Below are 24,302 nucleotides of genomic sequence, written 5' to 3' on the forward strand. Positions count from 1 at the left end.
GTAGGGTTGCCATATGTCCAGAATCTTCTGGACACATCTGGAACATTGCAGTTGGTAGCAGTTTCCGGGTAGAAATCAGCAAAATGTCTGGGGAAATCCGGATGTATGTCAACCCCCATGTCAAACAACTTTGGGCAAAAAAACCCTCAACTTTTCTGTCCTGATCTTCACTGTTTGAAAATGGCAACACTATTTGAGGTACATAATTGATTCTCCTAAGGAATGCAGCTTTCACTTAAAAAAAAAAGTTTCTTCAGCCTGAAAAATGCATAAAAGTACATGGGCTGATTAAATCTAAGGAAGCTGAAGGCGAGAGGGTGGCTGAGTTGGCAGCTTTGCAGGATATCCAGCAATTATGGGTATAGGGAGTAGAATGGTTGAGGCTTTGCCAACTTAGCAATCAACCTTTCCCCATGACCTGAAGAAGCCAAATAGGTGGTGCAAGGTAAGCAGATTTATGCAAATGTACTTGTTATGCATACGCAGGTGGTGCTGTGGTCTAAACCACTGAGCCTAGGGCTTGCCGATCAGAAGGTTGGCAGTTCAAATCCCCGCAATGGGGTGAGCTCCCATTGCTCGGTCCCTGCTCCTGCCAACCTAGCAGTTCGAAAGCATGCAGTGCAAGTAGATAAATAGGTACCGCTCCGGCGGGAAGGTAAACGGCGTTTCCGTGCGCTGCTCTGGTTCGCCAGAAGTGGCTTAATCATGCTGGCCACATGACCTGGAAGCTGTACGCTGGCTCCCTCAGCCAATAAAGCGAGATGAACGCTGCAATGCCAGAGTCGTCTGCGACTGGCCCTAATGGTCAGGGGTCCCTTTACCTTTACCTTATTTGTTATGCATACTTGTTTTTTGTTTTATTAATGAGTGGCACCTCCTGAGGATGGAGGTGGTGGTGTCCTCCCAGAAGCTCTACATTCATTGAAATGAGGATGGGGCGGATCACGGTTGTTGAAACCCCAGGATGGCAGTGGTGGCCCCACAAGCTCAGTGCGCTGCTGCTGTCCCAGACCCCCCCTTTAACCACACCACTGACACTCTTGTCCATCCTTGTTTCTAGGATGATGCCATTGCCTCCCCCATCCCTGGCCTGAGACACCAATGAGTTGTAAGATTAATCTTTCATGTATACTTTTTCTCAGGCTCCTAGCCAGAATTTTTGTGGAGAGGGAATCATAGCAGTGCAGCTCAAGCATAAACACCAGGAGCCTAAGATGTTTACAGTCATTTTAACGTTCTGTAATTTATTATGTTTTAGTTTGAGTTGAATTGTGTTTTTGTGAAACCACCCCAGAAGCATTGCTGAAGGGCAGTACTGTAAATAAAATATTTTAAAAGTAGCAACAAAATAAAATGCATTAAATATTAAACAAAAGTTTAACTTTATATGACACTAAAAACAACCCAGGCTGCCACTTATTCCACTGATTAGCCAAAACACTGGAGGCAGGAGCAAAAGGTACATCAAACAACAGTATAGACTATGCCCTTTTCCATCTACTTCCAGACACAAAAGAAGCTTGGGGAGATAGATAGATTAGATAGCTAGATAACTGAAAGCTTAAGGGGGGCAGGTAGGGGTGCCAACTTGAATAAAATATTGTGGGGGCCCAGGCAAGTTCCACCCCACATAATCGATCACATGATGCAGTACACACAAACTATGTGAATGGGAATGCACACCAACTTTGCGGGGGCCAGCTCCCTCAAATATTTTATTGTGGGGGCCGACGCCCCCACAACCTCTAGGAGTTGGCTCCTGTAGGGGCTGGTCACCCCCTGTCATGTCTACAGCACTACATAATAAAAATAATCAGCAATGCAAATTCAAAATTGCATTTATATCCCACTATTCCTCAAAGGAACTCAAAGAACATACATGGCTTTCCTCTGCTCATCTTATTCCAACAACAATTCCTTTATGTATGTTAGGCTAAGAAAGCAACTGTTCCAGGATGATCTATTCTAGACAGCAGTCCTGTGCTCGTTTCCTTTCAATCCTACTGAATTTATTTCTGAGTAAATATGTGTAAAGATGAGTGAAGGTGTGGGCTCCAGCTCCAGCCCCTCCCAGCATGCTCCAGCTGGCCAGGAATGATGGGTGCTGTAATCTGCCCAGGAACATCTGAAGTATGCAAAGTTTGCTACTCCTGAGTTGTGCTGCCAATCGGGACCCCTAATCAAGTGGGATTCTGTACCTGGGTCCCTGCAGTCTTACTTCATCACTCGACAGCACACTTAACTCACTACCATCAGATAGTTGCCACTGTTAGAATAATCTGCCACCCAACAGCCAGTCATTTCTTCCCATTAAGGAAATGTGTTCAAATCAAGATGGGCCATATTATTTTCATGCACCAAAGAACACCTGGCAACAAAGAAAGGGTCCCTCCAAACTGCCAGTGTCTTGCAGGGGAGGGAGGGCATGCTGGAAATTTAGTTTGCACGGTTAAAGTAGATTAAAGTGGCCTGTTGCCCTAGTTCAAGAAATCCACTTTTAAAAAAGAAAGAAATATTCTTGTGGATTGGAAAGTGATGGGGAAATGAATTGAAAAGTGTGGGAAGAATTAATGATTAACGGGAAGGCATATAAACATTCCATTAAGGAATCAGGATGAACGCAGGATGAATGCCCTGGGAGGAATTCAACACTGTGCTGAAAATGAATTAACAAGAACAAGAACAACAACAAAAATAAACATTCCATCAGCACAAGCATTTCGGCTTGCCCAACAGAACCATCTTTTCTCCCCGCCTCCATACTGTTATTTGAGTACTCCATGCCATAGCTGTCAACTTTCAGATTTGAAAATAAGGGATCAGCAGCCTCACCTGTCCCGGGGACAATCTACGGGATATCTAACAATCCAGGATATCAGCGGGAAGCAGCGGGAAACGGCGCTGGAATAAGGGAATTTTCTGGGAAAAAAGGGAAGGTTGACAGCTATGCTCCATGCACACACAACCCGGGGTGGGGTGGGCAATTGGGGCTCAGGGAGAAGAGAGGGGAGAAAGCCCCATTGTGCTGGAAGGAGCCCTTGCACTGGCTCCTGCTAGCAGAACTGCTTAGCTCAGAGTGGTTCACTATGTGGCCCTTGAGGCCTTTTTTGGCATCCCTTGACAACATCTGACATCGCCCCAGTTCTTGCACTGCAAGCTTTAGGAGTGAAGCATGAGGGCTCTGACGGGGTCCTCCTGCCTCCTTCCCAAAGCCTAGGTAGGTAGCACTTTCTCAGCTTTGGGAAAGAGGTGGGAGAGTTCTAGTACCCTGCCAGGGACCTTGTGCCTCCTTCCCAAAGCTCAATGCCTCACTTAGCCAGCTTTAGGAAGGTAGCACAAGGGCGGCGGCGGGGGGTTGTCAAAGTTTGGCCTCACTCCCACCCCCCTTGTGACAATGCAGTGTGCAGGTTCTGTGTCAAAGTACTCTTGGTATGAAAAGTTGGACTGCCCTGACTTAGCTGAATCTAGCCCTCTGGGAGTAACCTGGGCTGCATTCACATGGAAGTTTATTCTGTTTTCATGACTTTCCCCGAACTGTTAAGTTCTGCATTATACTTGAACATTCACACAACATAATAGCTTCTGGATTTACAGTGGAATTTAGTGCAAGTTTAGTGCCCATTTCCACGTCATTTGCTTCCAGAAAAAATCCATTTGCTAATAACATGGAAATGAGTGCAAAACTTTTGCTATATTCCACTTTAGTTCCAGATGTGGCTTTTACATTGTGTGAAAGCTGAAATGTAATGTAGAAATTAATAGTTAGGGAGGCTTCGTGAAAACAGAATAAACTGCCATTTGAATGTGACTCTGAATAATGCACACAGAATCCAGAGAGAAAATAAATGGATAATACTTTACTGAGTAAACTGAACAAGAACAGTGTATGATTTCAGAAGAAATAAACAGAGAGGGTTTGTCTTTCTTTACAGTTCAGACCTAGTCCATAGTAGGGAGACATATGACAACTACTCAGGGGAAACCTTCCTAGAATGATACAACCAATCAGGGTATATGTTCCCTCAGCAAGCATCATACCACTCTGCCTGGTTGCTAAACAACACCTGACACCAAGACCCTTTGTTATCTGACTTGAACGCTAACAGGAATAACCCTTGCAAACAAAATGATCTCTGATGTTTCACTTCCAATTTGCTTGTTGTCATTTAGTCTCCCACTAAAACGAATAGAAACAAATGCTCAGTAAATACTGGACACAGGGTGAATGCACAATAATCAGGTAACTTGGAGGAGCCCAAAACATAAGACATGAAAGGGTCCGTCTTCCCTTCTTTCCAAAGAACTTGCCTGGGAGAACACGTTGCCTGTGCCCCACACCTCTGTGAAAACCAATGCTGATCTCCAAGCAACTGGTGATGGTAGTACTTATGTCATGTCCTTTAAATCCACAGTTCCCTTAACAATGATAAATCTGTATGGAAGAGACAGAGAATGCTTTGGCAGCCTGACAGGCACTTAATGTGCAGAGATGAATAAAAGATAAATCACCACTTCTGGGGATGAAAGAATCAAGCTGTCAGTCAACACACACTGGAGGTGGGAGGGGGCTCTACAGTGCTAGTGATGACAACAGTTGGAGGGGGAAATAATGAGGAATTAACAAGTGTTTGGAAGGAAGAAACATCTAAAGCTGCCATCCACAGGGATGCAAAAAAATAAAATCAAAAATAGTAGGCCAGAAAACTGTTTTTATTAGGTTGCTGTAGTTCTAACTTGCTCATCATCCTTACCCCACCATCTGGAAATCTTTCTATAAAGGTCTTTGAATTCCTTTGGATAACTCAGGAGGTGGATTTTGCTCTACCCCATATCAAGCCAGTGTTTCCTAAACACCCCCACCAGAAAAAAGACCTCCATAAAACACTGGAGGCATTTCATTCCTACAGTCCTCCCCACCACACCCATCAAATGTGGAAAAATAAGAAGGACCTAGCCTGAAATGAGGACACTCCATGTATTTTGCATGAGTCCATGTATCTCCAACACAGATTCATCCAGGGATTCGACAGGCAGTGGGGGTGGGGTGGGCAGTTGATCCTCCTGCAGGCAAATGCTTCAGAGACACAGAACTGTTATAGGAGCAAGGCAGTGGTTGGAAGGGGCCAATGTATGGAATCATTCAAGGAATCATTCAGAGATACAGCCTGATCCGAAGGTAGAAGAAGAAGAAGAGTTTGGATTTGATATCCCGCTTTATCACTACCTGAAGGAGTCTCAAAGTGGCTAACAATTTCCTTTCCCCTCCTCCCCCACAACAAACACTCTGTGAGGTGAATGAGGCTGAGAGACTTCAAAGAAGTGTGACTAGCCCAAGGTAATCCAGCAGCTGCATGTGGAGGAGCGGAGACGCGAACCCGGTTCACCAGATTACGAGTCCACCGCTCTTAACCATGCTGGCATTTATCTGACAAAATTTATATACCACAAACATATAAGTGGTTTACAAAAATATATTAAAATTATCAGTCAAAAGAGGCATGCAAGATTGCCTTACTCCATAAATGCCCACTCAACCACTTCATTCTGAGGAACTTGCAGAGTTACAGGTGTCTCATAACACCCACTCCAAATCAATTGAAAGAAGAACTAAAGAAGTTGAGGGGGTGATATCTGAACGTGTGTGTGTGTGTGCATGTGTATGTGTGTAATAAAATAATAAAAGTAAAAAAAAAAAAGTACAGTGGACGCGTGGGTTGCGATTCGGCGCTTCTACACATGTGCAAAGTGCGATTTAGCACTTCTGCGCATGTGCAACCGCCGAAACCCAGAAGTAACCCGTTCCAGTACCAGTTTCGGCAGTCTGTAACCCAAAAAAACGCAACCTGAAGTGTCTGTAACCCGAGGTATGACAATATATATTTATTTATTTTTAAATGATATTTATTGAAGTTTCAGATGATACAAAAAAGAAAAAAGAAAACGAAAAAAAAGAAAAACAGTCAACCTTAACAATCCTTTTTTTTCAGTAATTTCTTTTCTGCGACTTCCCCTCACCTCCCCTTCTTGTATTCCTTATCCAGATATTTATTCAACAAGTTCTTGTTCTTAAATTTTTAACCCTAATTTGTTATTATGTCTAATTCAATTTATATATCAAATTTTAACTTGTATACATTAATCATTATGCTTAAAGACTTTTTCTAAGGTCGACCCTGTTTCCCTTGCACGAATTCCCCGTTTTTACACTAATAGCAATACAAAAAAAGAAACAATAGAAAGAATCAAAAACATACTTGTGCACCCTTCGGATTTCCAGATCCCACCCTCCCCTTCCCGGTTTCAATCCCCAAACCATTGTCCAATTGTCCTTATGCTATCAGCCTGGATTCCTCACATCAAAAGCCCTTAAATCTCTCTCAGTTCCTTTCTGCCGGTTTTTTTGAATGTCCTTTGTAATAACCACCGAGTCTCGGAAGGGCTCTATCCCAAAAATGTCCATGTTCCATCCGGCTGGGCCTCCAGATTTAAAGGTGGAGCTCAAAACTTGTTTCTTAATCTTTATAAGTCCACATGTCCCAAATTCTTCAGCTCTCCACAAAGGGAAAACTTTCCATTCTTCCTTCTTCAGTTCAAACCAAATTTTCATCATCCAGTCCTCTTTTTCTTTTATATCCATCTTGACAGGCCTCCGGTTCCCTTTTGCCTTCTGCAACATGTCAGCCCCTCCTTCCTGATGCTCCTGTTCAGCAAATATCTCTTTCTGCACTTTTTCTTGTTCAGCTGCCTGGGCTGTAGACAAAACATGGCTCTGCTGTACCAATTTTCTCACGAGAAAAGCAACCTCTTCCAGATCAGCTACTATTTTTCGACCTATTTCCATTATTGTAGTGTCCCTGAATCCCCTCTAGAGGGATTCTGGTTATTAAGTATTCCTTACACTTCCAGCCCCAAAGTCCAGTTAGCTTGTTTCAATTCTTCTTTATTTTCAACAATTTCTCACTATATTGTAACAAATGTAACCAGCAAAGGCATCAGAAACAAAGTTCTCTACTTTTCCCCAATTTGACAGCTGTCAAAGTCTTCTATGTCTCCTCAGCAGGCTCCTCTCACTGATCGCTCCCGGGTCTCGGGGAGGCACTTTAGCTCTCAAAGTTAGCTCTTATCCTCCAGCACATTTACTTATACTGTCAATTCGTGCAATTAATAGTTTAATCCATTTAAAAAGGAGATATTCTCTCGACCTTAAATATATAGTCCTTGCTTCAGATTGTTTACAAGACTGGGGAGACGGACTTCCTCTTTGGTCTTCCCCGGTCGTGCCAAATTCAAAAAAAAATTTCTTTTATAAGTCCGATTTCCGTATTACTCACGGGTTGTTGCTTTTAGTCCAAATGTTCATAGGAAAAAGTCAGTGCTCTCGGTCGAACGGCATGTGGCTTCGCTCGTCAGGGGAAGCAGAAGACTCACAGCACCACGCCACTCCCGTCCCCCGCTCCGCAGCCTTTAAAAAGGCTCCGTCGCAGGTCGGGGGGGCGCAAAACGGTGCCCACCGAGTCACCAGGTCCACGGGCTTCCGCGCCCATGGTTTTTGAGGGTCCCCGTGTCACCGGCGCAGCAGGACCCGACCCCTGTCGAGCAGATTCCCTCCGGAGCTCGGAGGGAATCCGCCATTCGGCTGTGGCGCCAACCCGGAAGTCCCGAGGTATGACAATATATAAAAAACCCCTTTGAGAGGGAAACAAATGATTATTTACTTATTTGTTTTATTATATATGTGTGTGTGTACTCTTTAAAGAGAAAAAAGGGGGAAAGGGAAAATAGCAATAGCAATAACAATAAAGTGGAATAAAAAGGTTTTTTAAGGTGGTGATAATAATGGGAGGGCAGGGGGAGAAAAAAAAAATCTGTGAGATTCCCCCCCGCCCATTTAATTTTTAAAAATGAGAAATAAAAAATAAAAAAGTAGAGGAAGTCAGGGCTGAAGTGGCAGTCCCAGGAAGTGTCCTGTGTTGGTTCAGGGCTCCTTTATGGGTGCCGCCATTTTAATTCTTGAGAGTTAAATAAGTAAGTATTTAAAAATATATATATATTTTTAATTAAGATTTTATTTTTTTTGTAAAAAAAATTTTGTTGGCTTTACAATGTCAACTTCAATAATTATTTTGCATCAAAAAGAGAATGAGAAATACAAAATAACCAACATGAAGTATAAGAAAATATTTTTTTTGGCTCCTGTGTCTGTTTCCAACCGACAGTGGCACCCCTCTGCCGGCAGGGGAGGGCCCGCACAGCAATACCTTTTACGCGGTTCCTTGATGGGCTCCTGCCCACTACCCTCATGCCAGTCACCAGAGAGGTTGGTTGGGTGCCAAGTCTGGAATGGGCTGTGCGCTTCTACATGGCCTCCCTGGTTCTCCCAGTCCCCTCTCTTGATGGCTGCAGTGGGGGCTGTGGCAGTGGAGGCTGGTAAGTGTTTGGATGGGGTGGGCCCTCCACTATGTTGTCTGCTTAGCTTGGCCTCCAGACCTCCAAGCTCTGCTGGATCGCCGTTGGGGCAATTCCAGTCCTGGAGGAGGGGGAAGGAGGGGGTTGGGGGCTCCGCACAGCCCTCTCTACCTTTGCGTTGGGCGCCCCTGGCTCCCCCATGCTCACGGTGGCAGTGTTGGCGGTGTGGGGACCAGCCAGAGAACCCTGTTGGTGCTGGCAGTCCCCATGAGCTTGGTGCGGCTATGGTGCTTGTCATTTTGCCTCGCAGGAAGTCATCCAATGGCTAGAATCTTGTACACACAGAACTGAAAAGAGAAAATACCAATGAAAGAAGATGGATTTTTGAGCGAATGGACCATGCAGAACTGACAAAACTAATGGCAAAAATAAGAAACCAACATGATGGACTATTCATGGAAAAATGGAAGCCCTTTTGGGGGTATCTGAAAAAAATACCATAATCAGATGAAATTGTGAGCAGGATTTGAAATATGAGCAGTGGAAGAAAAATGATAATACATGAAATAGAAGAATAAGTCTTAGGTGAAATGCTTATTAGAATGCACTATGTAAATGGGATTAAGAACAACATGGAAAGAAAGGCGGAAAGGCAACGTTTAAAAAAATGTATAACAAATTTTGAATCTGGAATTTATATGTAAAGATAAAGTTTAATAACAATTTGACACACACACACACACACACACACACACACACACAGAAAGTGCAAATTTCACAGAGTTGCCTTTAAATGTGAACTAAATTGAATTTCTCCAGAATCCCTACCTTGAGGGAAATGCCACTGAACACCATAAAACTTACTTCTGAATGAGTATGTATGGAGCTGCACTGCCAATTCCCAGTTTGTGTTTTATTAAATTATCTGGAAGTGTAAAAATGTTAACATTTTGAGCGACCTAATGCAGACTGTGTGATGTCACCACCTATTCAAAATCCAGTTTAAATGTCTCTTGCACATATGACATAAACCTTCCCTGAACTTATTGAATGTATTTTTATTGAGCTCTTTCTAGAGCAGGGAGTGAGTGGAGAGAGAATGCTGTGTCTCCATTCAGTATATAATCTCCAGATGGCATACATCACTCAGCCCGGAGTCAACTTTATTAAATAAAATGTTTTCCTGGAGCGAAATGTGCTTGCTTTGCTGAGTCCCCTGTTAGGGTGGCAGGCCCAAAGAGCTTGGCTGATCAAACTTGTTTTATCAGATTTATTTTAACAGGCCTTCAAGAAGAAATGGGCTGGTTGCTTTTGCCAGAATTCAGGACAAAAGAGCTCAAAAAGCTGGCTAGAGAGTATAATTCTCCTTTAGAACAGGAGGTGGGCAACCTTTTCTTTGGTCCAAGATCTGCATTAATCCTTGACCAACACTTCAGGCGCTGTATGCAAATGGTGATGGGTGACCCAAGGTAGTGTTTGTGTGCATACACACTAGCTGATTCATGCAGATTGGATTAAGAAGGGCATAATCCTCTAATTTCTCTCATCAAATGAATAGCCATGGGTAGTCAGCAGAGGGTAGGGTTGAGACTAACAGTCCGGAGGAAATACACTTTGTATTTTTCTGCCAAAGTGCCAAGCTCCACTCTTCCTCTTTCTTGCTGTCTATCTCGCTTCCCTCTGTTCTGCCCAATGCAGCTATGAAACTAGCTACCACCATGTTGGCTTAGATCTGAAGCCATCCTTAGAAATTTGAAGAAACTGTTGACAAAGACTGTTTTTCTTCTTCTTTACCAATGGGACCTCTGTATTGTGTGTTTACTCTTGCAATGCAATTGGTGTGGGAATGAGACGGGATTGGGGGGGGGCTGACTGGCTGGCTGGCCAGGTAGCTCCAGATTTCAAGGTTTTTCTTTAGCTCTGTGAACCAATTTCAAACCCAAGACAACACTTACCCTCAGTGGGGAACTGCTGCTGGGTAAAGTGTACAGGTTTCTCAACCATGTCTCCCAAAGGATACCATTAGCAAACCCCTTGTAATCTCAGTTTGGGCAATGGGGAGGATCACCACTTTGCTTCTTGCCTTTCTCATGTCTTCTTGCAGAACCTCAAGGTGTCACGTTATTGGGCAACAGTCTACAATCCACCTTAGAAGTGGACTCTGACAAAGAGGTCTCAGCATCCCGACCTCCACTGCTGGATCGCCCAGTTTAGAGGATGCAGCTTTGTCCAACTCTTCCAACTCAGGAGACACCCCTTTTGGCAACCCTCATAACCAGCAGCTGCAGAATAAGGCAACAGCCCTTCAGGCAATAGACAGCTCCTTAAAGCTGGTGGGACTAACAGGAGGTATCAGGCCAATCAGTTTTTTTAAGCCCTCAAGACTGAAATATGCTGCTGAGGGTATAGCTCAATATTGGGAAGCTGTTTTCAATAAAGGAGGCTTGGGGTTGCTGCCTTGCCTTGCTCTAAAGACCAGCTACCTCTGTTCTTCTTCTTCGCCATTACTACCACCAGCTCATTTGTAAGGTGGAGAGGCAGTGAGCAGCAGGCTTCTGTGCACCATCACTACTGTTTGCTTGCTCCCTCACTTCCTCTAGGTCAGAGTGGAATGCAGGTGAGCAATGGCTCTTGTGGCCCTTCAGCAGGTGCCTGACATGCCAACCCTTGACCCCACCCATGTTTTGCAAATGCATTCCATTTTGTTTTCACACCTTCTACAATGGGAAGTAGAAACTGGCCTTAGGATTGGCTCACACAGATGTAGATCATCCTGGTTAATGGCTTCCTACCTCTGGCATGTTCCTCCTGAAGTTTTTATAACTGCTGCTGAATTATAAGTCACTCTTGCCTGGATCTAGCTGGCTGAGAGCTGTATGCAATTGGAATTGTACTTATCTTCAGCTCGCTAGGGTTCATATGGTCTGCAGGGGGAGGGGGCTCTGTGTCCTGTTCTTAAGCCTGTTCCATGAGATGACAGCACACATATTTTATTTTATTTTTTAATACTGCCTAAGCAGATGATGGGCAATAGCAGTGATAATTTGTTTGGCTGGGTATGGGGGTGGGGGGTGGGCCGGACTTAATCCCTAGCCCTTTGCTTTGACCATCAGCTGATTGACATGGCCACTTATCTGCCAAGGCAAAAGACATAAAAAGTATGAATGGGAAAAATCTATCCATTTTAGTTTCTCTCGGTTTCTTATTTTGCCAGTATTAAGTTCAGTTTGCCCATTTCTACTTTGGTTGATTTTTTAAAAATGTACATTTCTCCTAATATGTGCATTCCTGTACACAACTGTGCCTTTGATGTGCATTTTTGCAAGCATGCTACTTTCCTTAATATGTAAATCTGCATGCTCAGGTTTCCTCAAGTTACACACTTTTGGAAATGTCTACTGGTTGATGAACACTGCCCAGTAAAATTCAGAGCAGTGCACATTTCCAAGGAATGCTGCATTTTGGCTTGTGTACTAATTGGGAAGTTCCAATCAGGCGGGTGTATATTAAAATGTAAACCAAAATGAACTTCTCCTTCATGTCCCTAATAGAAAATTCCCTTGTTTGTTTAAATGGTTTAATACAGAAGCAGAGCTGCCCTCCTGACAGTGATATTGCTGCAGGTTAGCTAGAAGAGATGGAGTAGGATGGGTGTCGTAAGTCTAATGACAGGAGATTCTTTTAGATCAGAGCATTTTCAAGAAGAAACAAAATGACACAAATCTTCTTAGAAATAACCGTTTTATTGATTATAGAGGTAGTTGATTATGGAGGTAATTCATTTTTAGGCCTCACAGGCTCCCCTTCTTGATTTATTAATAAATAATAAATCACATATATTCTTTAAGAAATGCAGTACATACTTGAATAGTAGTATTAATACGTTGTAAGCATCGAAATAAGATGCAGGACCATATGATTACACATAAAAGTAATTACAGTAAAATTATAGTAAGCTGAATAAATGACTTCAAAAAAAAAAAAAAAAAAAGAAAGAAAGAAAGAAAAGCAGATGCTTTCAATGAGTAGCCATAAAAGATATCCCACCAATGATATTCAGTAAGAGCAGATTCCTGGGCAACTCTACATCGTATTTCATTATTATTAATTTGTTAACCATTGTAAATGACATATTCTATTCGGCTCAAAAGTCCTATTATCCTTTATAAGGCCCACACTAGATTTACACGTAACATATCCATAGAATACAGTTTTGGTCCGTAACTACCAGAATTGCTGCAACTTTACATATTTCTCCACTCCTTTCATTCATACTCACCGGATGGGTGGACCCACTAAAAAAGGTGATCAATCTTTTTTAAGAGTCTGTGGACGGCCACCTCTGCAGCAAGTAAGCCACGCGCTGTACCAGGGTTTTACCAGCTGTTATATAGTTTCAGGTTCGGTCCTCGTATGGCTGCATTGTCTTGTAATGCAGGGAGTTGGACTAGATGATAGCTGTTGTCAGGCTGATTCCTCAGATAGTTATGAATAGTTATTTGTCCCAACATGTCTTTTGAGAACAGTGGCTGCTGTCTGCTGGACCAGGCGCTGGGCCAGGCATGCACATAAAGCACAGTCCGGCTCTTCCTCTGGGTTAACCCAGAGGTAACTTGTCTCAGCATGTCCTCTGAGAATGGTTACTTGTCTCAACATGTCCTCTGCGTGTCCTTGACTTATCTCAGTTTTAATGTATGCTGATGACCTAGTACTTGTATCCAGAACCCAGGTGGGCCTGAGACGGCTGCTTGCAAAATTAAGTTCATATTGCATGTGGAATGCTTTATCTATAAACTATAAGACACAGGTCATTGTATTTGGGAAGCGTTCTAAAAAGCATGTTTGACACCTGGATGAACACATCATAAACCAAGTAAATACATTTAAATATCTGGGATTGATTTATTCAGAAACGGCATCTTGGAATACACAGCTATCCAATATTAAATTGCAAGCCTTTAAATCAGCAAAAGCCATTCTGAAATTCGCTGCCTGTAGAGGTGGAAATCTGGTCAACCCAGCTCTATCTGTGTATAAAGCAAAAACAATGGCCCAGATTTTATATGGTGCAGAGGTTTGGGGTACCTCAAAGGTCTCCGGTCTGGAACCCCCACAGAATTATTTTTTAAGAGTTCTTTTAGGTTTACCCAAAGACGTGCAATCTGCCATGGTCAGGTTGGAAACTCGCATGTTGAGCATAGAGAGCCAAATAGATAAAAGAATTCTCTGTAACTGGTTTAGAGTTCAACAGATGGACAACACTAGGCTCCCAAAAAAATGCCTGATTGAGCTCTCAAATGGATTACCCCTTAAAAACTGGGTACATCATGCTGCCCAACTGAAGGGCAAATATGACCTCTCAGTGACTGAGATTAAAGAACTCCCCTTATATTCACAGAAAAAATATTTTTAAACGAACCATAAGGGCAGTGGCAACTAAAAACGATCTAAACTCTATGTGCACATCTACATGCGCCCCATTGTATTTTAAACTTAGAGAGGTCAGTGAACACATATCTTATTTTAATGAATTGACTTTTGCACAGCTTCAAAAAGCTTTTACAGAGCTACGACTAAATACAATAAGCTCTGCTTATAGAGATGGGAGACACAGAGGCATACCAAAAAACGAACGTGTTTGCATTAGGGGATGTTCTGAAGTAGAGGACCTTATGCATTATATCTTGCACTGTCCGTTATATAATGATGCAAGGAAAAGATTTTTGGTACCTATAATGACAGGGTCCCCTGGCCAGCACCCCCTTGACATGATTTTATATCTCCTTGCAGACACAGATAAGTATGTGACCTGGCGGGTAGCACTTTTTGCAACTGCTACTAGGAAAATTAGAGCAAATTATATAGCCAAGGTAGCCATTAACTGTAAAGGTGATTAATTTATTTGATCCTATCTATCTACCTCAGGCTATGCTCTATCTTTTTCACCACACTCCAAGTATAAATTTCACACTGTATTAATTGATATTGTTTTTAACATTAGTGACCATGTGATGATTTTAGCTTATGAATTTTATTGTTTAATGTTTTTATTTGTACATTGGGGTATTTTTATAGCTTTGTTTAGAGTACTTAATGTTTTAATAATATAAATGTTTTAAGTCTTTTTTTATCAATTCAGTATATTTTCTTTTAATTGTCAAATAATTCTGTGTACATTGCGGCAGCCTTTGGCTATGTGCAATAAAACTGACTGAGACTTGACTTATCATGTCCTTTCAGAACAGTTTTTTTTTATTTAATCTCAATATGTCCTCTACATGTCCTGTGACTTCATCAGGCACATCCTGCTTGTCCATTCCACCAGCTTGTCCATCTTTCCTGTTTTCTTCAAAATCAAGCAATGTCTATCTTGATCTTCAGAATCAAGCAGTCTCTATCTTTATTTTTATCTTCAGTGTCACATACCATCTGGTTGTACTCACACTTCAGACATATCTCCATTCATACTATTAGGCATACTAAACATATCTTCAATTATACCATGAGGTCATTTTTAGGCCTCACATGGGGGCTGCAGAGGCACACCAGGGAGAAGCACCACTTAGACTCTGTCAGTGGTCCTGCACAGCCTACACCTCACCAGTGCCCTGCCTCACCTCTGTACTCCACAGGTAAGCGGCAGTGATGCTGATATAAGGAGGGTGGCACCGAAAGGATACTGCAATATGAAATGTAAAACAGGCTTACCATGTCCAAGTTCACAGGGATGCTTCCAATTTTTCCCTCTGTATTTTTCCTGGATGCTAGAATTCTGAATAACCCAGACTTGCTGCCTCCCTTCAAGTAGGACCTGTGACACACTGAATGGGTTTTGTAACACACCACCCCAATCTCCGAGTGGTGCGGGACTCCAGGGGTTGCAAGCGCGCTTACCAGAGTCTGTGTATCCTTTGGGGACAATGAGGCACAACAGAGACTGTGGTGTCTTTATGATATATGGTTTTATTTACACATTTATACCTTTCCCCAAATGGAGGGATCACAGAGCATTCACATCATATGGGGGTCTGGCTTTCCCATTAAGGGCACAAAAATCCATCCTTTGCGTCTCTTAGTTCCAGCCAGTCATTCCCAGCTCACTCTGCTGCTGCTCCTTCTCCTTCTTTCTGCTAAGCTATTCCAAGGACCTCTGGCCAGACTTGCCTCATTCTAAGTTGAAACCCTAAACTAGACCTTTGCCTCTGCCCATCAGCACACAGCAAACAGGGTCCCCACTCTCCTTTGCCTGGCAGTCTTGCCCTCTGACTGTTTCCTTGATGGGCCATCACTGGACTTCATCCTATCCTAATGGCCCATCCAGCTGCCTCTGCGGAGCTGGAGTGCCTCGTTAGCATAATTATATCCAGGGGGTTCCATGCTTGGCAGTTTAAGCAAACCTTGATTTATTCTAACTTTTACCAAATTCAGGAATTATGGAGAAGATCTGGCACCTATGAATTTAGCAGAATATGCCCCCACTTCTGCAAACCCATAACTTATTTGAATGAGCCTGAAATAAAGCAATATAGATCCCACCATGACACTTGGGGCCAGTGTGATGTTGTTAATGGACCCTTCCAGACTGGTGTTTTATTGCATGTGCATTCCGCAATATGTTCTTGACACAGTAATAGTGTATTAGTGGTGAGCTTATTCCACTTTAGTTTGTTCTTGCAATGCTTCCCCAGTGCTACCTCATTATTGCTATCCGGAGGGGCTGCAGCAAAACAAGAAAAATGAACCAGACTATTTGTGGTATAAGAAGTTACACTGTTACAGGATTTCAGCAGGGAGCAAGGGCAGATTGTCAATGGTATAATCAGCATAATTGCACTAGGGCCAATGCCTGCAAGGGGCCCCAAGTCTGAGCTTTCATTTTTTTAAAAAAATGTATGTCTCTAGCCTTTCTGGAAGGCAAGTTATGAATCACAATGTTCAAGGTATCAACCTGATTGTAGATAAGTGTTTCCTAACACCAGGAACGGAGGTTTCATATCATTCTGCTGAGCAGTTTCACAACAACCTTGCAAGGTAAGCTTGGTGGAGAGAGGGTGACAGCCCCAAGGTCACCTGATGAGCTTCTCAGGTGAGTGGGCATTTGAACCTGGGTCTCTTTGCTTCAAGTCCAAAGAGAACAGGGATGGGTGGGGGAGGGGGTAATGCTTATACCAAATTGTGCAATCTCCTACTGTATGCTTCTGACATGGCAACAAACAAAGAAGAATAGGATTTCATGTGATTTCTACTGTAGCAACTTTTTTTATTTCTCCGGGAACCTTGCATAAAAGCACATCAGAACTTTGCCAGCTCATCAGGCGTAAATGCTCTTTGTCACTAAGTGCAGTTGTGCTTAATGAATTAAAGATGAAAGTCACAGCAGGGGGCAAAACTGCTAGAGAGGGAAGCACTTTTCTTAAAGGGCCAATTCAAATCTTTAGATGGGACTCTCTGGCTCTTTAAAAGTCATCTCTAGAGTGTTTTCTTGAAGACTGTGGGAGCTGCCTGTATTTTGGAAGATGTAATAAGTAGAAGAATGTAATGAGACTTGTTGCAAGCAAACCCTTGTTTGCTCACCCCTATAGCATCTAGTCTGGGAAAGGAGCATTGTTTGTCCTTTAGCCTTTGACCTGCAGGGTAGTGACGCTAGTGAAATTGATAATTATATAAGAACATAAGAAGAGACCCGCTGGATCAGGCCAAAAGCCCATCCAGTTCTGCATCCTGTTCTCACAGAGGTACAACAGCTTCCACAACAAATCCCACTCATAATGTGTTTGGCTGCAGGAGCTGATCCTCCACACCTCACCAAAAACTATTTTTGAGCTTGGGAGGCTGAGAACTTTTGCTCACAGGGAATGTAGCTCTCAGGCTCCAAAAGGTTGCTCACCCTGGATGTTAAGTGTGCAGGGATTTACTCTGCATGCCTCCAAAGGTCCATTAAAGAAATGGGAAAACTTGCTTTGGAACCCCCCCTGCCTGTGGACATCAGGCAGGAACCTTCAGTGTACTGTTTTTATTATATTTATTATCCATCAGGTTCCAGGGCAAGTTTCTACAGGGCAGGGCAGATCTATCTCACACTCTATTGTAAGCCAACTTTGGGACCACCCAATTGTAAATCAACTGCTGTTATTATGTCAGTTAACTGACAGGTGGATTGTCTCACCCACCTGTCAAATTTGACCTACATGGGCGTGGGCAGATAAACAGTAAGCAGGGTTGAATTCACATCCATTTTTGTTTCTTCAGTTCTCAGCACCTGTTGTGTTTGCCATTGTTTTCCATATATGACTAAAATCATATATTTCCATTTCTTCCATTCTTTTTCCAAAGGAGCGCCAGAGATCTGATAGCTTTTCCCTCTGAGTTTAGTCCTAGTTGTACACAGAGCCATTCCTCCAGAATCACAACTCTTCCATTTGGCTGTTTTATTCTTCCAAACACCTCTGTGAAGGACTTTTCCATTTCACCATTTGTTTCCTCCAACTCTACCATTTCAACCTCTGCCAGTCCTTTATCCATATTCTTCTCCAAAGTCTCTGTATCATCTTTGATTCAGCTGTTCATTTCATTTGTCCGTAGTTTACTTTCACCCCCCATTTCATCAATCTTTGATCTAATCAATTTTATTTGCTCAGCAAAGATTTGCTAAAGAATGCCAGCAGCCAGTGGAATATCCAAAGGTATACTTGCCATACTGAATATTTTTGATCTTATTAACAATCCAGTCTTATTACATCTCCCATCTCCATGAGATCTTCATAGCCTTATCTCTTATTGTAACATGAGAACCAATAGGCATAGCCCATTTCAAATAAACAAAGTCCTTCCCCACAGGAGAAGTATCTGTGAGATGTGGATGGATGTAGGCTTTTCCTTTTGTTATTATTTTTGTTAACTTTTTGTTAACTTTTTGTTAAGTAAGAAAACTAATAAACCTAATATATATATATATATGATACAAACATCCAAAATGCTAATGAAAGGATTAATACACACAAGGGCTGCAACATTCTAAGAAAAAATCTTGTGAGGTCATATACCTTGTGTCCTGGACTGGCTGGATGCAAAGGAGTGGTGGGGGCACCAGCTGGGTAACCTGCAAGGGAAGAAGGCTCAGAGTCAGGGGATTGGTTGGTGGGATGACAATGAATGGTCAGAGGGAGAAGAGGGAGCAGGCTGGGAGGAGGGGGTGTCAGAAGCTGAAGAGGCAACAGGGTTTGGTAAGCAGGAAGAGTCTGGGGCAGAGAGCAGTCCAGAACCTGAGGCAGAGGAGGAGGCTGGAGAGGTGTGGAGGGAAGAGACAGAAATGAGGCAAGCTGCTGCAGAAGAAACTACACAATGGCAATTGAATGCTCCACCAAATAAATCAGCTCCAATCTTAGCATGGTTCCTTTGGGGGCTGACCAGAAGAAGGCTGCTGAAGAAGCCAGGAGTCTCCTCATTCTTCTGCAACCAGCTCTCCTCCCCCCTGTTCTCTTAGAACACACAGAGAAATGAAGAGGGCGGAGCAAAGAGGGGTTGTGCACAGGTGCAGTTTGTGACTGCTTGGGAAAGAGCCTGTAGAGGAAGAGCCTTAGGAAGTGGCGGAAAGGTCTCACAACTGCAATGTTGGAGCAAGACCTCCTGAAAAGAGTTGCTGGAATCACTAGGCCTGTGCTGTTTTGGTGTATTGAATAAAGAGTTAACTTCACTGACACCATGTTTTTCTTTGATTGCTGACCAACGCTTGACTCCAGCTCCTGACATTAAATCAGTTTATAACAGTCTTTTTGTGTTGTTAGAGCAGCTGTTCTGCTCTGCTGCTGTTTGCCTCAAAATAAGAATCTGTATGAGTTTGAGTCTTAGTGATGAATCTATGTAATACATTAGTAACATAAGTGATACCTGCCTGCCTTCTACATATATATTTTATCTAACAAGTGCAAGGACACTGAGAGTAAAAGTTATTGTTATTTAAACTTTAAAAGAGTGTCTTGAGTAGTTTTCATAGGAGGGGAAAGGGAACAAACAAAAGGGTATGAACTGCTAATAGCAATTAAAAATAATTACTAAATAAATAAACTAACATTTATTAAGTTTAACAAGTGTAAAACAGGAAAGATAAAATTAATTTATTTTTCCTAACTAAAATATAATTGCCACAGGATCAAATGGAGGTTACTTTCAATTTCTAAGCAGCGCTTTGATCAGGGGAAAAAAATTCTTAGCACTGAACTCCCTTGTTCATTTAAAACTTTATTGTCGCAAACCATTAAAACAGCCTCCCCCCCCCCATGTTTGAAATTCCTTGCTCCTCAATTCAATCCTACTTTTCTCCTACATAGCAAATCCAACCATGTCTCTACCTATTACACACCTCACATCATGTATGATATCAAGTGTTGCAGGTGGTCATGTCTGAGGGAAACAGCCACAATGGCCACATGGGGAAGCCTAGCAGGCTAAATCTGGCCCACAGTGCGTCCTCACCCCTGTTTTAATGCATGTGGAATCTCCTTTCACAAATCCTCATAAGAATATAGCAGCCTGCTGAATCAGGCCAGTGGCCCATCTAGTCCAGCATCCTATTCTCACAGTGGCCATTTACATGCTTGTAGGAAATCCACAAGCAGGACAAGCACAAAAGCACTCTTCTTTCCTGCAATTTCTAGGAACTAGTATTCAGAAGCATTACTGCCTCCAACTGTGGAAGCAAAGCATAGCCTTATTTGTCCAATCCTCTTAAAGCCAGTGGCCATCACTGCCTCCTGCGGGAGTGAGTTCCACAGTTTAACGATGCACTGTGTGAATAAGCGCTTTCATTTATCTGTCCTGAATCTTCCAACATTCAGCTTCATTGAGTGTGCATGACTTCTAGTGTTATGAGACAGAGAAAAAAACTTTTTCTCTCACCACTTTCTCTATGCTATGCATAATTTTAAAAAATTACAACAGTGGTGTTAACAGTGATGTACATAACACCAACTGCAAATGAATGCAGGGCCATGAGTAGTATGCATGAAAACATCAATGCTAAATTGAGCATATACCCGGAGGCAGTGCACATTATTGCGGGGGACTTCAATCACACAGACATGAGGGCAGTAGTCCCAAAATTCCATCAGCACATTGAGTGTGCAACAAGGAGAGAAAATACTCTTGACAAGGTGTATACGAACATTAGACGGGCATATGAGGTCAAGACCTTGGCGCACCTTGGTGGTTCAGATCATGTGTCCCTGCTTCTGACACCAGTATACACACCCCTCAGGAAACAAGGCCAGATACAAACAAAGATGGTTACGGTGTGGCCTGAGGGAGCCTCTCAGCAGCTGCAGGACTGTTTCCATGAGACTGACTGGAATATGTTCGACCATCAAGATCTAGAAACTTATACATCAACGGTCCTGGATTATATTAGATTCTGCACAGCAAATGTCACCAGGGAAAAGTATGTTAAGTTGTATCCGAATAGAAAGCCCTGGATGACGAGAGAGGTTAGGAGATTATTGAAGGCCAGAAACTCTGCTTTTAGAACTGGGGACCGGGTATTGTATGTTATAGAAAGAGTGAACTTGAAGAGGGGTATCAGGAATGCAAAAGCGGAGTACAGAGGAAAAATTGAAGACCATGTGAGAAATCACGATACTAGACAAATGTGGCAGGGAGTCCAACATCTGACTGGTTATAAATCGAGAAATTCATCAGTGGTAGAGAGTACTGCTTCCTTGATGGAAGAGTTGAATACCTTCTTTGCCCGATTTGAGGTGACACCAACAGTGACTCCAACAGGGATGCCAGAGCTATTGGCGTCACTACCTACAGGAAATGCTGCCAGGGTGGAAAAGGGAGAAGTGAGGTGAATATTAAAGGAGATAAACACGAGGAAGGTATGGGCCCGGGTGGGGTGGCTGGCAGGGTGCTAAGAGATTGTTTGGACCAACTGGCAGGAATATTTACAAAGATTTTTAACCAGTCCCTGGCCCAAGCCACTGTTCCACCCTGTCTGAAATCTGCTACCATTATACCCCTGCCAAAAAAATCAAAGATAGACAGTCTGAATGATTTTCGCCCTGTGGCGTTGACACCCATTATAATGAAATGTTTCGAAACACTAGTGAGGAACCGCATCTTATCTTGTCTGCCAGTGGGACTTGACCCTTACCAGTTTGCGTACAAGGCAGAGATCCACGGAGGATGCTGTGGCAGTGGCTTTACACGCTGTCCTGACACATTTGGAGAATCAAGGGAACTATGAGAGACTGTTATTTGTAGACTTTAGTTCTGCATTTAATACTATTATTCTGCATAGATTGGTGCCCAAATTATTAGACCTGGGACTTCCACCGTGTTTGTGCAGGTGGATATTAGATTTTCTATCAAACCATTCCCAAAGGGTCAGGTTGGGTTCCCACGTCTCTGCGGATCTCATCACGAATACGGGGATGCTGCAGGGGTGCATGTTGAGCCCACTTTTATCTATACAGCTGACTGTGCCCCCAAATACCCCAGTAATAAGATCATTAAGTTTGCAGATGATACAACGGTGGTTGGTTTAATCACGGCTGGAGAGGGGGAGGTGGCCTATAGGAAGGAAATTGAGCAGTTGGGGGAGTAGTGCAGGAAAAACAACTTACTCCTTAACTTAAAGAAAACAAAAGAGATTATTGTGGACTTTAGGAAATGTAAATTGAATATTCAGCCACTTATTATTGAGGGGAAGTGCGTGGAACAGGTCTCGGTGTTTCGATTTCTGGGAATGGAGTTGAGAGATGACCTAACCTGGGGAGAAAACAGCAAAGACCTGATGAAGAGAGCAAAGCAGAGGTTATATTTTCTAAGAATCCTCCGGAAAAGGACCTGTTGATGGCATTTTACCATTGTACTGTGGAGAGTGTATTAACTTATGGTCTGTGTGTGTGGTTTGGGAGCTGATCGGCCAGGGAAAAAACAATGCTGTCCAGGGTTGTAAGGACTGCAGAGGGAATAATTGGGTGCACTCTTCCCACCTTAGATCAAATCTATGCTTCCAGGTGCCATAAGAAAGCTGCAGAGATAGTGCAGGATAGTACGCACCCCGGAAATTATCTCTTTCAGCTTCTGCCTTCTGGAAGAAGGTACAGGGTTGTAAAGACCAGGACTAGCTGCCCGAGAAACAGTTTCTATCCAAATGCAATTCTAGTTTTAAATGCAGTATAAGGAGTCTCTATGGTATATTGTATTTTAAAATGGGGTTTCAGAGTTTTTAGGGGTTTTTGAATGTCTTATGTAGATTTTTCAATTTCATTGTTCTGTATGGGACAATGACAATAAAGATATCATATTGTATTGTATCGTAAAACATTTATCATGCTGCCTCTTTTATTGCCTTTTCTTTAAACTAAGGAGTCCCAGAAGCTGCTACAGTACCTTTCCTAATACGAAAGTTCCTCATGGAGGACATTTTGCTATAAGATTTCAAGGACTGGTGTCTATTCTCTCCCCAAAAGCTGATAAAGTAACAGATGGAGAGGAAGCACTGGGGAGAGAAGCAGGCTTAACAAGAGGAAAATCTGTAAGTGCATCACACTCAGCAATTACTTTTGATCTTGTCTGTCATATTCCCTCCTACTCACGTGTCACTCATGTCACTACCCTGGCTTACAAATTCAAATGCTGCAGGCAAAACGGCACCCAGGACTTACCAGCTGTGGCTTCAACATTAGACATACCGGTCTACGGTCAGAGAAAGCATTGCTCATACACAGTTGGATCACTTGGGGAAAACATTAGCCTAATGTGCAGGGTTTTTTAAAAAAAGGGGGGGGACTATTATTACACTGATTACAGAACTGAAATATTCCTGGTTTTCTTTTGCAGATTTTTTTCCATATACTGTTTGAGGTAGAAACCTACTAAGGTAAAAAGGTTGGATGGTTAAGTCCAGTCAAAGGTGACTATAGAGTGCGGTACTCCTCTCGCTTTCAGGCCAAGGGAGCAGGCATTTGTCCACAGACAGCTTTCTGGGTCATGTGGCCAGCATGCTTAAACTGCTTCTGGCACAATGCGGCACTGAGACGGAAGTCAGAGTGCACCACTGCCGAAGTGGTACCTATTTATCTACTTGCACTGGTATGCTTTTGAACTGCTAGGGTGGCAAGAACTGGGACAGAGCAATAGGAGCTCACTACCGTCCCGTGGATTTGAACTGCTGACTTTCCAATTGGCAAGCCTAAGAGGCTCAGTGGTTTAGACCACGGCGCCACCCATGTCCCGGGTTACCTTAAAACTACTAAAGACTATGGCCCCTTATTCACAGTAGGATGTAGTAGTAGGCAGTTGCGATCTGAAGGGGAAAAGCTGAAAGAAATTATTTCTCCAAATTCTCCTCTAAATAATTTGAAGTCAAATTAATACCCTCTGTGTATTTTCTGAATATCACGCAAATATTTGTTAACTGCCTTTGGTAGCTCATAACCACTCATTCAAAGTACATTTAGTTTACCGTACTTTACCTCTGACTGAGCTATAATTCCCAAATGGAAACTACAGTTCCCAGAATTTTTCAACATTCAGCTTCATTGGATGTCCATGAGTTCTAGTGTTATGAGAGAGGGAGAAAAACTGTTCTCTATCCACTTTCTCCATGCCATGCATAGTTACATACCCTTCTATCATGGCACCTCTTACTCGCATTTTCTCTCAACTAAAATGTCCCAAACCCACCAACCTTTCTTCACAAGGGCTTCGTTCCACCCGCTTGATCATTTTGGTTGTGCTTTTCCAAACCATTACATCTACAATTTACATTTTTGGATGAGGCAACCAGAACTGCACACAGTATTCCAAACGTGGTTGCATCTTAACAGCAATTTGAAATCAGTAGTTTTATTTCCAGTTCCTTTCCTAATGATCCCTAGAATGGAATTTGATTT

General features: G+C 42.8%; 1 protein-coding gene across 4 annotated transcripts in view; it reads right to left on the reverse strand.

Moving 5' to 3' along the window:
• LOC309333595 (uncharacterized protein) overlaps positions 1 to 24,302 on the reverse strand; it is a 67,987-nt gene that overhangs the window by 4,900 nt on the left and 38,785 nt on the right. Inside the window, exons 3-4 of one of the 4 annotated variants that reach the window (XR_014152559.1) lie at positions 18,450 to 18,505; positions 8,578 to 8,753 (exon numbers count right to left, since the gene is read on the reverse strand). Coding sequence is in view for 1 of the 4 variants with exons in the window: in XM_081847328.1 (XP_081703454.1) it covers positions 18,450 to 18,505 (56 nt within the window). In the remaining 3 variants the exon portion in view is untranslated. Of the gene's footprint in view, positions 1 to 8,577; positions 8,754 to 16,676; positions 16,909 to 18,449; positions 18,506 to 24,302 lie in introns of those variants that run through there. The other 3 variants (XR_014152560.1, XR_014152561.1, XM_081847328.1) reach the window with 3 other exon arrangements.

The sequence above is a fragment of the Podarcis erhardii genome (assembly GCF_964252035.2).
Source record: "Podarcis erhardii genome assembly, chromosome: Z".
NCBI lineage: Eukaryota > Metazoa > Chordata > Lepidosauria > Squamata > Lacertidae > Podarcis > Podarcis erhardii.